At 42.1% G+C, this 13,236-nt stretch overlaps 1 protein-coding gene across 8 annotated transcripts in view; it reads right to left on the reverse strand.

Moving 5' to 3' along the window:
• TMEM177 (transmembrane protein 177) overlaps positions 1-6,782 on the reverse strand; it is a 36,866-nt gene extending 30,084 nt beyond the window's left edge. For 3 of the 8 annotated variants that reach the window (XR_005980992.2, XR_005980993.2, XR_003961258.4), the window contains exon 1: positions 4,755-6,521. Coding sequence is in view for 5 of the 8 variants with exons in the window: in XM_072932025.1 (XP_072788126.1) it covers positions 2,661-3,611 (951 nt within the window). In the remaining 3 variants the exon portion in view is untranslated. The other 5 variants (XM_072932025.1, XM_072932024.1, XM_012574867.5 and 2 more) reach the window with 5 other exon arrangements.
• Positions 6,783-13,236: the final 6,454 nt, after the last annotated feature.

Genomic DNA, 13,236 nt, shown 5'->3' on the forward strand with positions numbered 1-13,236 from the left:
CAGATTTTCAGCTTCAGAGCTGGGGGAGGCTATTCACTGACACGACTTAAGAACTGATTTGTTTGGTGTTTTCTGGGCCACTGAATGAACTTGCTTTTCCACATCAAACGATTCTTACTATGGAACATTTCCACCTTTAATTCTAGGATGCTTGCTTCTAGTGAACCTCTCAAAACCAGACCATTTTTATCACCAGTATGTGGAGTTCATGGTTGATTTCAGTGATAGTTCTACCTACAGAAAAACATCTGCAGTATAATAAAAGACTTTTCGTGAGTAATGTCATGGCCATGCATTTGAGTTGTGCTATTTTTACTTGCCAAATAGCATGAGTGATCTTGCAAAAAGCAATTACCTGGCAACACACACACACACACACACACAAATCTTTTCCAGGACAACCTGCACATTACCAAAATTCAGGGAAATCTTATTTAGCAGTTTTAATTGCAGTTCCTGTTTTCCCTATATTAACACTATGACACTGTGCTCAACTGTATAGAAATGGAGGTGTGTAAGCCCTTGGCAAGACTCTGCCTTTGGAAAGAAGGGTCATGCATCTTGATGTTAGCCAGCCCTTCCTTACCAACACCAATGTGCCACAGCAAGTTCAAAGAACGGTAAATGGGACACAACATTTATAGATATGTGGAGCTTCTTAGACAATCCCACTGCAAGAGTCAAGTGAAGTGCACAGCTGCAAAACCCATTAGCATCACTGGGCCTTTACACATTAACAATGTCAAATAACCACACTAGCTGCAGGCATCATGACGAAAAGCAACAGTAAGGAGTGATAAAAGTCAAGTAGATTACTTTCATTTTATTTTGTTTAAACTGTTACTTGTTGTAAATCTCCAAGAAGGCCTTGATTTCCTCTCTGCACTCTATGTAGCAGCAGCTCCTTCAACCACTTAAACCAAATGGGCCAAGTTCTCTCTGAGAATATTTAATGGAGTTTAGACATGTCTGAAGGAGTAACAGGAGGATAAACTGAACTCACAGGCTATATAAACCAGGAATTATATTCCAGTCTTGAATCACTATGTCACTCTACCAATAAACTTCTGTAATGTCTTATACTGGATTTATTTGGAGGACTAGTAAAAAAAAAATTAGCTCCAAGCTTTTAAAGACCCCTGCCTAAAAGTAAAGTCTCTTCTTATTCCACAGACCGGGAAATTTAATCAGACTCTTTCAGAAAGGACACAAAAACAATAGCTTTATGCCTTACAGTCAGAAAAGCACCAGGGAGGTATCGCATGACCTCATGAGAGAAGGACAAGTGCAAACAATAGGTGATGTTTCAGAAGCACATGGTACAGATTACTTCAGCAGAAACTCAAACATCTCACAAGCATGGCTTCAGCAATGGAAAGCACCAGCAGTGCTTCAGCAGCCAGAATATCAATTTTATGTCACCATGTGATTCAAAAGGCAAACAGAACTCAGTAATGCTTTGAGCAAACACAGGTGTGACAGTTCTTATTGTAGCAGATGAAGAAAGGACAAAGCCAAGGCAGAGGACACTCAGCACATCTCTGACTGAGAAGACACAAAATAATAGAAGTTGCTGGTGGGAATGACGACAGAGATGAGAACTACTCTGATGTCACCAGGGAGAGCTACTGGAACAGCAACTGAAACATAGAAAAGAGGGAACCACAAAGTTTGAAAACTATCACCTTGAAAAATCAAGGTGAAGCTATAGTGGAAAGCTTCCTAAAGACTTCTCCAGAAGATTAGTAATCCTGGGCAAAGCCTGGCCTGACAGATAGTTGGATACAGGAGAATAATTTCCTTTGGCAACGCTTAATAAAAGACCTCACCAGTTTCTGCACCAAATGCCAGACTCATGTCTCGTACCTTGCCTTCACTGACGTAACAGGCGACATACATCTACACATATTTTTAAATGAAACAAAAAACTATACCAAAGCAAGCAGAAAAACCTTTTCTCAACATGCTCATCCCACTTGTGAGAAAACAACCAACCCAGGACAGTCCAGTTATATACTACCATTCCGGGGAAATATTGACCATGACACTGCAGTCACCATGTACTAGAGAGAGCAGAACTAGACTTAAGCAAATGATGCAGGTGCTGGTAATAATCTGTCTGTACTGGTAGGAATTGTAGCATAACTAATGTCTCCTACTGAAGAATGGTGATTGCAGCGTAAGAATATACACAGCACAAGAACTTACACAGAACAGAAACACTCTGTGTCTTGATATTTATGTAACCACACAATACAGAGTGCCCGTTTTTTAAAATAACTGAGTTATTCTATAGGAGAAATGGCAAACACCCCAGTTTAAATCATAGTGATCCCAAAACTCTCTGCTGGACTTGCCCCTCCCAGTTTGCCAGACTGAAATGGCAGGAAGGCAAAGCAGCACAGCAGAACTTCCAGATCAGTGTCTGAAAAGTTTCCCTTCTCAGCAGCCTTGTGATTTGAGATGCACACAGAACTGAGCACTTTGGAAGCAAGTCTTTAATATTTTAAGAGAGAATTCTTTATTCAAGAAACGTGCAACAACTCTTCCCGAACTATATGCAAAAATAAACCCCAAAATTCTATTGAAGATACAGAAGGAAAAAAAAGAAAAAAGCATTACAGTGGTGTTCCAAAATACATAATTCACAAGTGTAAAATTCAAGCACTCCCATCAGATGCCTGGAGTTCTCTTAAAATATTAAGAATCAACGTTCTCCGGTAAGTGTATGGGGTATACTTTATTCTGAACCAGTGCCTTGGGAAAAGGTTACCACTCGGGGCATACATTTTCATTCCTTGTTTGCCCATCAGACCACGAAAAATCCTGTTGCGGGACAAGATTTTATCATAAAATTCAAGGCCACCGCTGGCATAGTCCTCGGAAAACCTGGCTGCCTTCGTGTCAGCCCTGCAGTCCAGGTGATAGGTGATGGCATCAGAAGAGACATAATAGCAGAGCAGTCCTCCCATGGCAGTGACAAGGTTACAGAGGCCGCGGAGGATCACGGGGCCGGTGGATAACCTCAGAAGCAGCTTTAGAGCTCTCCCACAGACAAACGTCCCAGCCAAGCAAGTTGGAGCCACAACTGCACTTGCTAAAGGGCTGCCATTCTGCAAGTACACAACTTCTCTGGCAATGGCAAACTTCTGAGCTTTAAGGGAAAATGTGAGAGCTTCCTTCAAAGCTACACCTTCACTGCTCTCCCAGTCTACTTCCTTGCCATTTATTACAACAATATGGTTGACTATTCCTTTTTTATCCTTGGCTGTGCTATCAAAGTTGGGTGGGATGCCCACCAAACAGCCTGCGGGCAGCCAGGGAATGCCAGCGCTCACAGGTTGGAAGCCAGAAGCTGCAAAGGCTCTGTAGAAGCCAGTGGACTTCACACCAGTGTCTTGAAGGACATCCTGAAACACACCACAGAGCTTCTCTGAAAGCTCAGCTGGCTGCCCCTCTGACCAGCACTCGTGGAGCAGTTTGAATGTCTGCTCAGGAAACACATGATAGGAAAGGTTAGTGCCAAGCAGTCCCATGCAAGAAACGGCCAACACAGAGATCTTGTGCTTCTTTAACCACACAGATGCCTTCCGCAGGAACAGCACTGCCATAGTCAAATCCTACCTGTTCATAACACAAAATCAGGAATTAAAGTGTGCACAAAACGGTTTGTCATCTCCCTAGCACTAAAAAATTCCAAACAACCAGAGCAGAAAACATTAAAAGAAGCAGAGCACAATAACCAAATAAACAAATTTTTACATTAACAAAACACAAAGCATCTTTACACCGGAATGGATACGCAACAATTTTTGGGACTTGCAATACAGGATGATTGATATGAAGAATTAACTTCTCCCTTTCCTCCAGTAAATCAATTTACCACAATAAAGACAATACTAAAGCCACCACACTTCCTCCTCCCCCAGCAATCAATACACAGCCTGTCTTTACCCAACACACTTGTCTAATCCTTGCTAGCACAATTCCACTCCTGCCTTCCACTAAACAGTCTATGGGTATTGAGGTCAGAAAGAGCCAGTAATTAGATCAGTCTATGCCAACCTCCTCTAGAGTGCAGCTGCAAAAATTTTAATCAGTAACCTGAATACTAAATTCAATAAGCTGAGCTTGACTACAACTTTTAAAACAGGATCACATTTTGATTTGAAAAATTTCAGGAGACAGAATTTTCCTTTAGAAGTTTGTTCTGATGGATAGTCAAGCTCAGTATTAAAAAAAAACAAAACAAAACCCAAGTAACAAAAAAGCCAACCAACTAAAAAACAAGAAACAGTATCTGTTTTTTATACATTTTTTTTTTTCTTTCTTTCTTTCTTTCTTTCTTTCAGATTTCAACTTCCAGGCAGTGGTTCTAGGTAACTTATCAAAAAGTTATTTTCAGAAAGCAGCATGCTTTCAGCAGCTACTCTTAAATATTTGGCTCTGAACTAACTTCTCTGACAAATACTATGTTCAATCTAGAGCAGAAACTGGAACATAAATAGTTTCAGGGCCTACAACTATGTTATGACTCTAAATAAGCAAATAAACTTAAAAACTTTCAAACCTGCCAACTCATTCAGTTCAAGAGTCATGCTTCCCTTGGGAAGCATCAGTTCTTTTTATAATCCAAGCCATATTACATGCTCTGCTCAGGAAAGCTCCAATTTCTTCTTAAGAAATATTCTATTTGGTGCAAAATTCCCACCTAGAATGGTGCTACTATGAACGTATAAAAGTGAAGCAGGCACCTAAATCCAGCAGAAATCAGTGAAAACTGGACACCACTCTTTCCATTTGCGGAGTCTCTTCTCTCAGAGCTTTAACACAGGAGCTTCATAGAATCTTGCTGCAGCTGTTAAAGACATGAGTGTTTCCAGCTGTCCTCACAGGAAGCCGAGGTGGCAGAAGGGAATGGTGCTTTGATACAACAACTAAAGTCTCAGCCTGGAGTACCATCAAAGGTGGGTCTCAGCTATGCTGCTGGGCTCTGTATGGCAGCAGCTGAAGCAGGGACATATGCTCTCCTTCCACGTGTGCTGAACAAGAACTTCTCACAGAGCGTTAGAGTGGACAACTGGGGTCTGTAACATCATCAAACAGCACTACAGGACATGCCAGGATACACCAGTCATGATCAACAGCAAATGAGTGTTAACCACAGGGAAACAAAAAGAGAATAATTTAAAGGTGGTGTTTTAATCTTCCTATGAAGATCTTTCAGGCTGTAAACTCACCAGGGGAAGAATAATCTTGTTTAATATTTATGCTGCACTGAACACACACTGAGTGCTTAATAAAAACAATGATGTATGTAATCATACAATAATTTAATATGTATTTCTTTGTGTAGTAACTATTGGTATTCTTACATTCTGCTGAAGATGGAGGTGTTGAGTTTTTTGACAATATGATTTAAGAAAAACACACTAAAGGGCCAAGACCTTGGATGAAACCAATAGAGTAGAACTAAAATAACAGAACTAAAAACCAGAAAATGGTAATATTTAAAATCAAATGACCATTTTGAAGTTTATGACCTCCCGGCAAATCTGGTAGTCTAGATCTGATTGAAAAGGTCATGTCATTAATAGTGCAGGGGGAAGCACTTCCAAGGGGATGATTGTAGGGAGCCTATCACTTGATCCTCCTGTGAAGCTGAGGCAGGGACTTCACAGGTTTCTCCTGTCAGAGAATGCCCTCTCACTAGAGCTGGCTAACATAGTTTTAAGATTAGAAATGCTGCAAGGAAAAAAGCCCTTCTTCAGCTTACATCCACACCCGTGTGGGGAAGGACAGACCACACTGAAAACTCCACTCTCCTAATGAAAACTCCTTCCTTGCATGATCAAATGTGATTGTGCACATTGAATGCAAAAGTAAGCAGGAAATGCCACAGAGCATCAGTTTTTTTCATAACAGTCAATATTCAGGAAAATAAAAGAAAGACTGGTGACATCACATTTTACCATTCATGCTTTCAAACCTTCCCCCGGAGTCAGTGCAGATGCTCAGCTCCTGCAGATATCCCACTGCAACCCTACGGTGCATGGCATCTATTTTTATTCACAAAATTTGTGCAATTGATGTTTGAGGAAAGCAGCCGGAAACTGCAATGCAATTTATATGGCCCATATCCTGCAAATTTAATTTTCTAATAACCATGAAGCCACCACCAAGCTTACACGGCGGCCTCCACCACACGCTGAATTATCTCTGCGGTGTCACAGGCACTTAATTCTCACTGAACTCCGAGATCTGTAACAGCTAAAGTTCAGATGGGGGATATCTGGACAGGTTTGGCCATAACAAGTGTGTATTACTGATTTAACTGCTTTAAAATCGCACGTAGCCGAGGAGAAAGCCCAACTAAACGCACGATCGATCAGGAAACGGGACGCGGGCCAGACCCGCCTCCAGGGCTGTCACGAAAATTAAAATCACAGAAGAGGAGGGGGGCACATCCCACAGCCCCGGGGCCCACGCAGGAGCCACCCCCGCCCCGCACCGCGGCCGCCCGGCACCTACCGCGGTCCCGCCGAGGCGGCGCTGCGGGCGGAAGGGGCGGCGCGGGGCCGGGCGGAGCAGCCATGGCGGGCGGGGCTCGGGTCCCCTCCGGGCGGCCGCAGTGACACGGGCCGGACCCGGCCTCGGTGGACGGGCCGAGGGGAAGATCCGACCCGCTGAACCTGCCCTCCGGAGAGCGGAGCGAGGGGAAGATCCGAGCCCTGCCCCTGCAGGCGGAGAGCAAGAGACACCCGCCCCAGCCCTCAAAGAGCAGCCGCAGCGTGAGGCGGGCGCTGCCGCTCTCTGTGAGGCGGGCGCTGCCGCTCTCTGCCCGCCTCACGACTTCATTCTGTGCTCTAACTCCCATCGTTCTCCCTGCAAAACACTGTACATCTGTGTTCTTTATTCAGCTCTCTCCACTGCAGGGCAGGAATGCTTGCCGCTAAGGCAGCAAGTGGCAGAGCTGGCATCCGCCGTGTAGGATTTGATTTCTCTGTCATTCCTAATGGGAAAGTAGCACACGCAGGGATTTTTAAACTTGCTTTACAGTTATTGTTTGCTGAAAGCAGTGTGGTTTCGCCATAAACCCGTGTGGATTTGATCTACAGGCTGGGCGCTCCCAAGGCCCTGGAAAGAGGTGAAATGCAGAGGAGGTGGCAGAGCAGCAGCCTTTGGAAGCCCTGGCTCTGGGAACTCCAGCCTTGCCCCTGGGATGTGCAGTCCTTGCAAAGCAAGGATACAGAACAGCTTTTGGCCAGATTAGGATTTTATTTGCATAGGGGATAGTAAAAGAGGTTGTCTCATTTATGGGAAGTTTGCACTGATGCTGGATGATTGTTTCAAAGTGTCCCTTCACACTAGGCAGTCATAAGGTAATAATTTTTCACTATCCAAATGGAAGTTATGCTGGATAGTGGGTTGAGAGGCAGCAGAATAGAAATGAAAGCAAGCTGTTCTTACTTTTTGCTTATGATTAATTTTCACAGATCTTGCTTACTTTGCAGCAGCCCCTGATTGAAGTATTTCTTACCAGTAAAGGTTTAGTTCCCAGACATTTTACCATGATATTTGGAGTACACACGAAAGGATTAAGCTCGTAAACTGACTACTTAGGAGTTCTCTTTCAAATTCATGGGGATTTTTAGGACTTTCATGAAAGTATCCTAATGAAGACATTTATCTGATGCTTTTCCTACTAGATGATCCGATTTTTAGAAATGCTAGTGCTAAACAGGCCTGACTAGGCATAGCCTGTTGTGAACAGAAGCTGGTAATGACAACCTTGGTTTTAACTTCCAATAAACAGATTGCTAACTGCTAAGAAAACACATTTCTTCATGACAGGGCACAGTTCTACCCTCAGGTTATGGTTTTATGCAGTATGCCAAGGCAGATGAATAGTTTGCTGCCACCCAAAGGGAGAAATCGGAGGAAAAATTCCACCTTTTTCACCTGGCCCTCTCTGAGCCACTTTTTGCCAGCTCTGTCACCCATCAGGTCCTCTTAATTACCACATTTATGTCACTATTAGCAGAAAACAGCAACAGACAAAAAGGCATCATTTTCTGTTAGGTTATTAAGCAGAATGGGAGCATTGAAAACTCTGGGAAGTGCCAAGGCTCTAACAAGGTATGAGGCAGCCAGGAAAAAAAAATACAAAAACACAAACAAACAAACAAAAAAATCAACAAAAACTTCATATCCCTCTTTATATCAGTAGAGATCTGTTACAGATTTTGTTCTGCAGCCTCAGCATGGAGCTTCATCTTCTGCTAAAACTTACAATTTGTAGGTTGGCATTGGTATTCATACTTCATGAAGATGCATAAAGAAAATGTGTGTAGGTGACGATGGACAACAGAGTCACACTAACTGAAACACATAGAGACTCTCAGGCTTTTAAAATCCCTCATCACACTAAGACTTACTTATCCTGCTGGTGAATACGGAGAGAAGGTCGGGTGGGTTTGTGAAATCTTACATTGAGAGGTGCTTCTGTATCAGGTGGAGAGATCTAAAAAACAAGGATTTCTTAAACTAAACCTCAAAAAACTGGCATTGCATTCTTACTACGGTTTCTCTTAAGATATTTATAATTAATACGACTGGGTAAAATAGACACTCAGCTTTACTAATCACCATACTGGCACAGTTCTGGTTTCAAGAAGCAGCTCTTACACCAAGGAAGGTGAAACAAGACTGAAGTGCACCCTGGTTTTGATGCACATAATCATCATTGTTGTAGTCATGGATCCAGGGATATGGACCACTTCTAAATTAGCCTGCTAGATGGTGCTGTAGGACACGCTCTGCCTTTAATCATTCTCTCACATATTTTACCATAAGACAGGGGTACCTAACATCAGCAGCCTCTCTAACTTGCAATCTGTATGTATGAAGCCTTGTTGCTACATTAGGAAAAAAGCTGACATTTAAATACAGAACTGAAAGTCACTCATTTTGCTTAATGATTTATGTGGTCTTGCAGTCTGTTTTGCTCATGTGATTTCCAAAGCCTAAGATATAGACATGTCTTCCCTCAACATCTTCTTCCTTTATGGAGTCTATTTATCTGATTTATCTAGATATGAACATTAATGGAGGGTAGTAAGAACCTTATAGTTTTGGCACAAATTTATGCAACATTACATGCCCCAGGTGTCAGATGAAAGAGACGTTGCAGGAGAGAGATTTCAAAGTCTGCAGGACACAGATCATCCACCAGTTACCTACAGATACAATCATGAAAACCAGGGGACTGGAGTGTGGACACTAGGGGGTTTTACAAGACATGGGGACAGAGAGGTCTGATGAAGGACAGAGGAAATGTTAGAGGGTGAAAAGGTCCTGGAGTGAGAGGTGTTGGCTGGTCTGGGTGTGAAGGAATGTGTGGCTTGTGAGCCTTCTTTTAAGTGCAGCTCCCTGGCCCACTTTTCAATATTGCTGAGTGTAGTGCTTCAGTAACGAACACACAGAAGCAGTGCAATGGTCCGAAGCACAACATATGCCTAGAAAGTACCTGTACTAAGGTGACTTACAATGCCCTGTGCTGGAACTACTTCCAGCTCAGCAGAAAATGCATTGAAAATTGCTGTATTAAGTGACCTTTAATGTTCCTGACAGGTGCCAAAAGGTTGAGCCTGTTCATACTTGAGCAGTCATCTTACTGCACTGAAGAGGAAGAAGAGCTTGTGGCAAGATGGGCTTTTCAGCTGTCATTCTGAGCAAGTTCCCCATCTCCAAATTGCAGCAAATAGCACAGTGACAGTGGAATTGAAGCATACATAGCATCGAGCAAAAGCATGAAGGTGCAGCTCTTCAGATCCCAGCAGTTTCTGTTGCTGGAAAGGGAGATAGCCGCCAATATTGGTAATATATCCTTGCACGTCCCACTCCCACTGTGCCTCTTGTAGTCCCATGTGTTCCACCCATGGAACATTCACACTCACCAGCTGATGGGGAATACAACTGCAAATTTTGCCTGTATGCCAGGATTTAGCTTTTGGCTCAGTTAGAGCAGATTAGAAACCACATTTTCCTTTCTATCAGGTTTACAGACAAAGTTTGGCTGAAATGGCATTCTTATGCTTATAATCAAAGGCATGTATAAGAAGTAGTAGTACTAAAAATAAAGTTCCCATCTCCTTATTAGACTCTTTTGTTGAAAAATATTAACTATTCACAACTATTTTGCTTATTCCTGGGGCTTGTGCGTGTTGTTAACGACAGATACCTTGTGTTTCCTCTCAAGATGGGTGCTGTAGACAAGCATAATAAAGGATAAACATTCAGAAACACAGGCATGGGTAGTGGGAATTCTATTTCTGGTCTCAAATCAAACCTTCAAACCTGAGTATTTATATACATAAATATACAGATTTAAGAAGGATTAAAAGGATGACTAATGTTGTTGGTATTGGCATGTATATAGATCACAGTAAAGCAGAAAGTCTTTAAAGGAGCTGGGAAGATATTTTCTTCCCTGACGTATCACAGCTTGGAACTGATCAGGGATGAAAAACTAGTGTTTTAGAAGCCATAAAGAGGCTGCAAGTCATTTGGATGCCTACACAGCTCTGGGACTGACTTTTCATTCCAAAGTCTTTGAAGTATTGATCTGCTGATCCAGACCTGCATATACCTCAGACAGACTCTCTGTGGCAGCAGACACAGAAGAGAGAAAATATGCAGGTTTTTATCTCTTTGCTACTGCATTTTCAGATCTGGTGGCTAATTGTACAAGCTCCCTCACCTCTAGCTGGATGTACCAGAAGCTGATAGAGTCATCACCCTGTGAAGTAAAATAGAAAATCCTTCCCTCAAGCAGTACTCCTTTGAGTATAATCATCAAAAAATCCTTGATCTGAATGTGCCTTGCGATCTCTGCTGAGGCTAATAGACGCACATCCACTTTGTTTAGGGGTGACTATGGTGGTGCTACATTGATGGTTGGACTAGATGATCTTGAAGATCTGTGCCAACCTTGATGATTCTGTGATATCCAGGTGAATACGGGTGCTAGAGGAAAATTTGGATACCTGCAGCAGAGAGCTGAGAAGCAAAACCACTTGCAGAGTCTGGTGAAATCAATTCGTGCTGAAGTCCATGGTTCTGCAGGTAGTCTGCCACTGTTTAAAACTGCTTCAGATGTATCCATATTGTGCAGACAGACCCTATACCATATTGCATTAGTTGTATTACAGACACCATTGTGATGTCGTTTGGTGAAATCAAATGAAAGCTGACAAACATAAGTTCATTGTCTAGCCTGGGATTTCTTGGCAGTGCACATGAGCCAAGCTGTTAACCAGGACAATTGTTCACTGCCTGTAACTAATGCAGTTATTTTTAAGAGCTCTGGTCTTGCTATTTAGGTTTCCTAAAAGGAAGACACTATAGTGAATCAATATGTCATATCTTCATAATACATCTAATTAGCACCATTTCCCTTCAGAATTGGAAGAAGTGTGCCTTGGGAAGGAAAGGATGCCAATTCTTCAAGGCAATGCTATAATATTTACCAGACTGAATCATACTGTCTAATCTTGGGAATATATGAAGTTACTGCAAAGGTAATGAGATTTGAAAGAATGTAGAAGTTGGGGCTGTTTCACTGAGTCAATCAACCTAGGTGGTCACTGAGCATTACTCCATGGTTGGAGTACTTCACAAATGCTGTGACCTTCCAAGGAGGTCCTTAACACTGCAGATAAAGGTAATTTTTCCTGTTTCATTAAAACCTGTGGAAGCTACAAACAGAATATCAGTTAGTCTAAAAAACAGTACATTCTATTGTAGCAACAGACCAGAGATTCCACTCTGCCTCAAGTCAGTTGAAAAGACATCCCAGTTCTAGGGAGGAGTATCACTAGAAATAACAGAATTAAATTATGAGAAAATTCAAGATGAATGTTAAAGTGAGATCTGTTTGGAACATTGGACTCCTATTAAGTCAATCTGTTTAAGACTTGTCTTATTCAGTGTTATTACCAAAGCTCAGATCCACATCTCTACAGTCTAGGAAAAGGAGACACATGCTGATAACAGTAACAAAAGACACATTCTGTTAATGCACAAATAATTTTCTTTGGCACTGGAAATCTGGCATTTTCTTTAGGTTACCCTACTGATTGCCCAGTGCTTTGCTGGGGAGCTGGAGTCTCAGGCCCAACCTGTTGCGTTTCTAATTCAAAAATACCTGCCTACAGCTTTTTTTACCCACTCTCAAAGTGCCATCTAAGTTTTTTTCTCAGTCAGAGGTCTTACTTTAAAATACTTAAGAAAAGGTCATCATGAGAAAATGGGATCACATATAGCTGTAACACAAAGCTTTTTTCTTGGACAGCATGTGTAACAGGAGAAAAATAACAGCTTCTGAGTGGGAGCTGATCAAGTCGTACACAGAGTGTGTGAAGCAGAGAGCAGCTACAGTAAACCAAAGCTGTTCTCCATAAACCAACTGCCCTGCAAACCAGGTGAAATCTGTCTGCTTTGGCACTGTGGTATGTCAGTGTGTAGGAGGGAAGGGGTCTGATCCCACACTCTCTTCTTGGGAAAACGTGTTCGGCCACTGAAAAGTCCGTGTTTCTATTGCATCAGTCATTTAAGGATCTTCCAGTACTTTTAGAAACTTTTTGAGCTGTATTTCAGACTGCACAGATTCTGAGACTGCACATCTTGCAGCTTTATATATGACTGGATCAACTATGTGTACTTGCAAATGATTTAAGTTTTGAAGAGATCCTCTCTCAGCTAAAAGGTCTAAAGAAAGCAGTATAACCCAGAGAGATTCATTCCTGTTTAAGCAGTAAATTTGTTTTGAAAGAGCTAGGTTTGTTTACATGGTTTATGAACATCTCTTTAATCAAATACCAGCTTTCCGGATCAATAGGTTTTTCAAGATAGTTGCTTAAGTGAAATCTGGATACCATAATATCAAGTTCATTTATACATCTACTACCACTCTGATTATATATTGCTGGTGATGCCTAATGAAGTTTGGGCTACACACAATCTCCTATAGCTGGTTTGCAGCATAAGCATCCCAATCTGTGAAGGTAAGCTCTAAAGAAAGATGTTGTGAATACCTTTTAAGATAAACATTGAAGACCTGCACAGCTGATGTAATTGCCACCTACAGTCACACCACAACACATTTTTATGTTGTCTTCCAAGAGTTGCCCAAAACTAAAATCATGCAGACCTCAGTACTGAAAAGTGAAGGAC

The sequence above is a fragment of the Taeniopygia guttata genome, chromosome 7 (genome assembly GCF_048771995.1).
Source record: "Taeniopygia guttata chromosome 7, bTaeGut7.mat, whole genome shotgun sequence".
Classification (NCBI taxonomy): Eukaryota; Metazoa; Chordata; class Aves; order Passeriformes; family Estrildidae; genus Taeniopygia; species Taeniopygia guttata.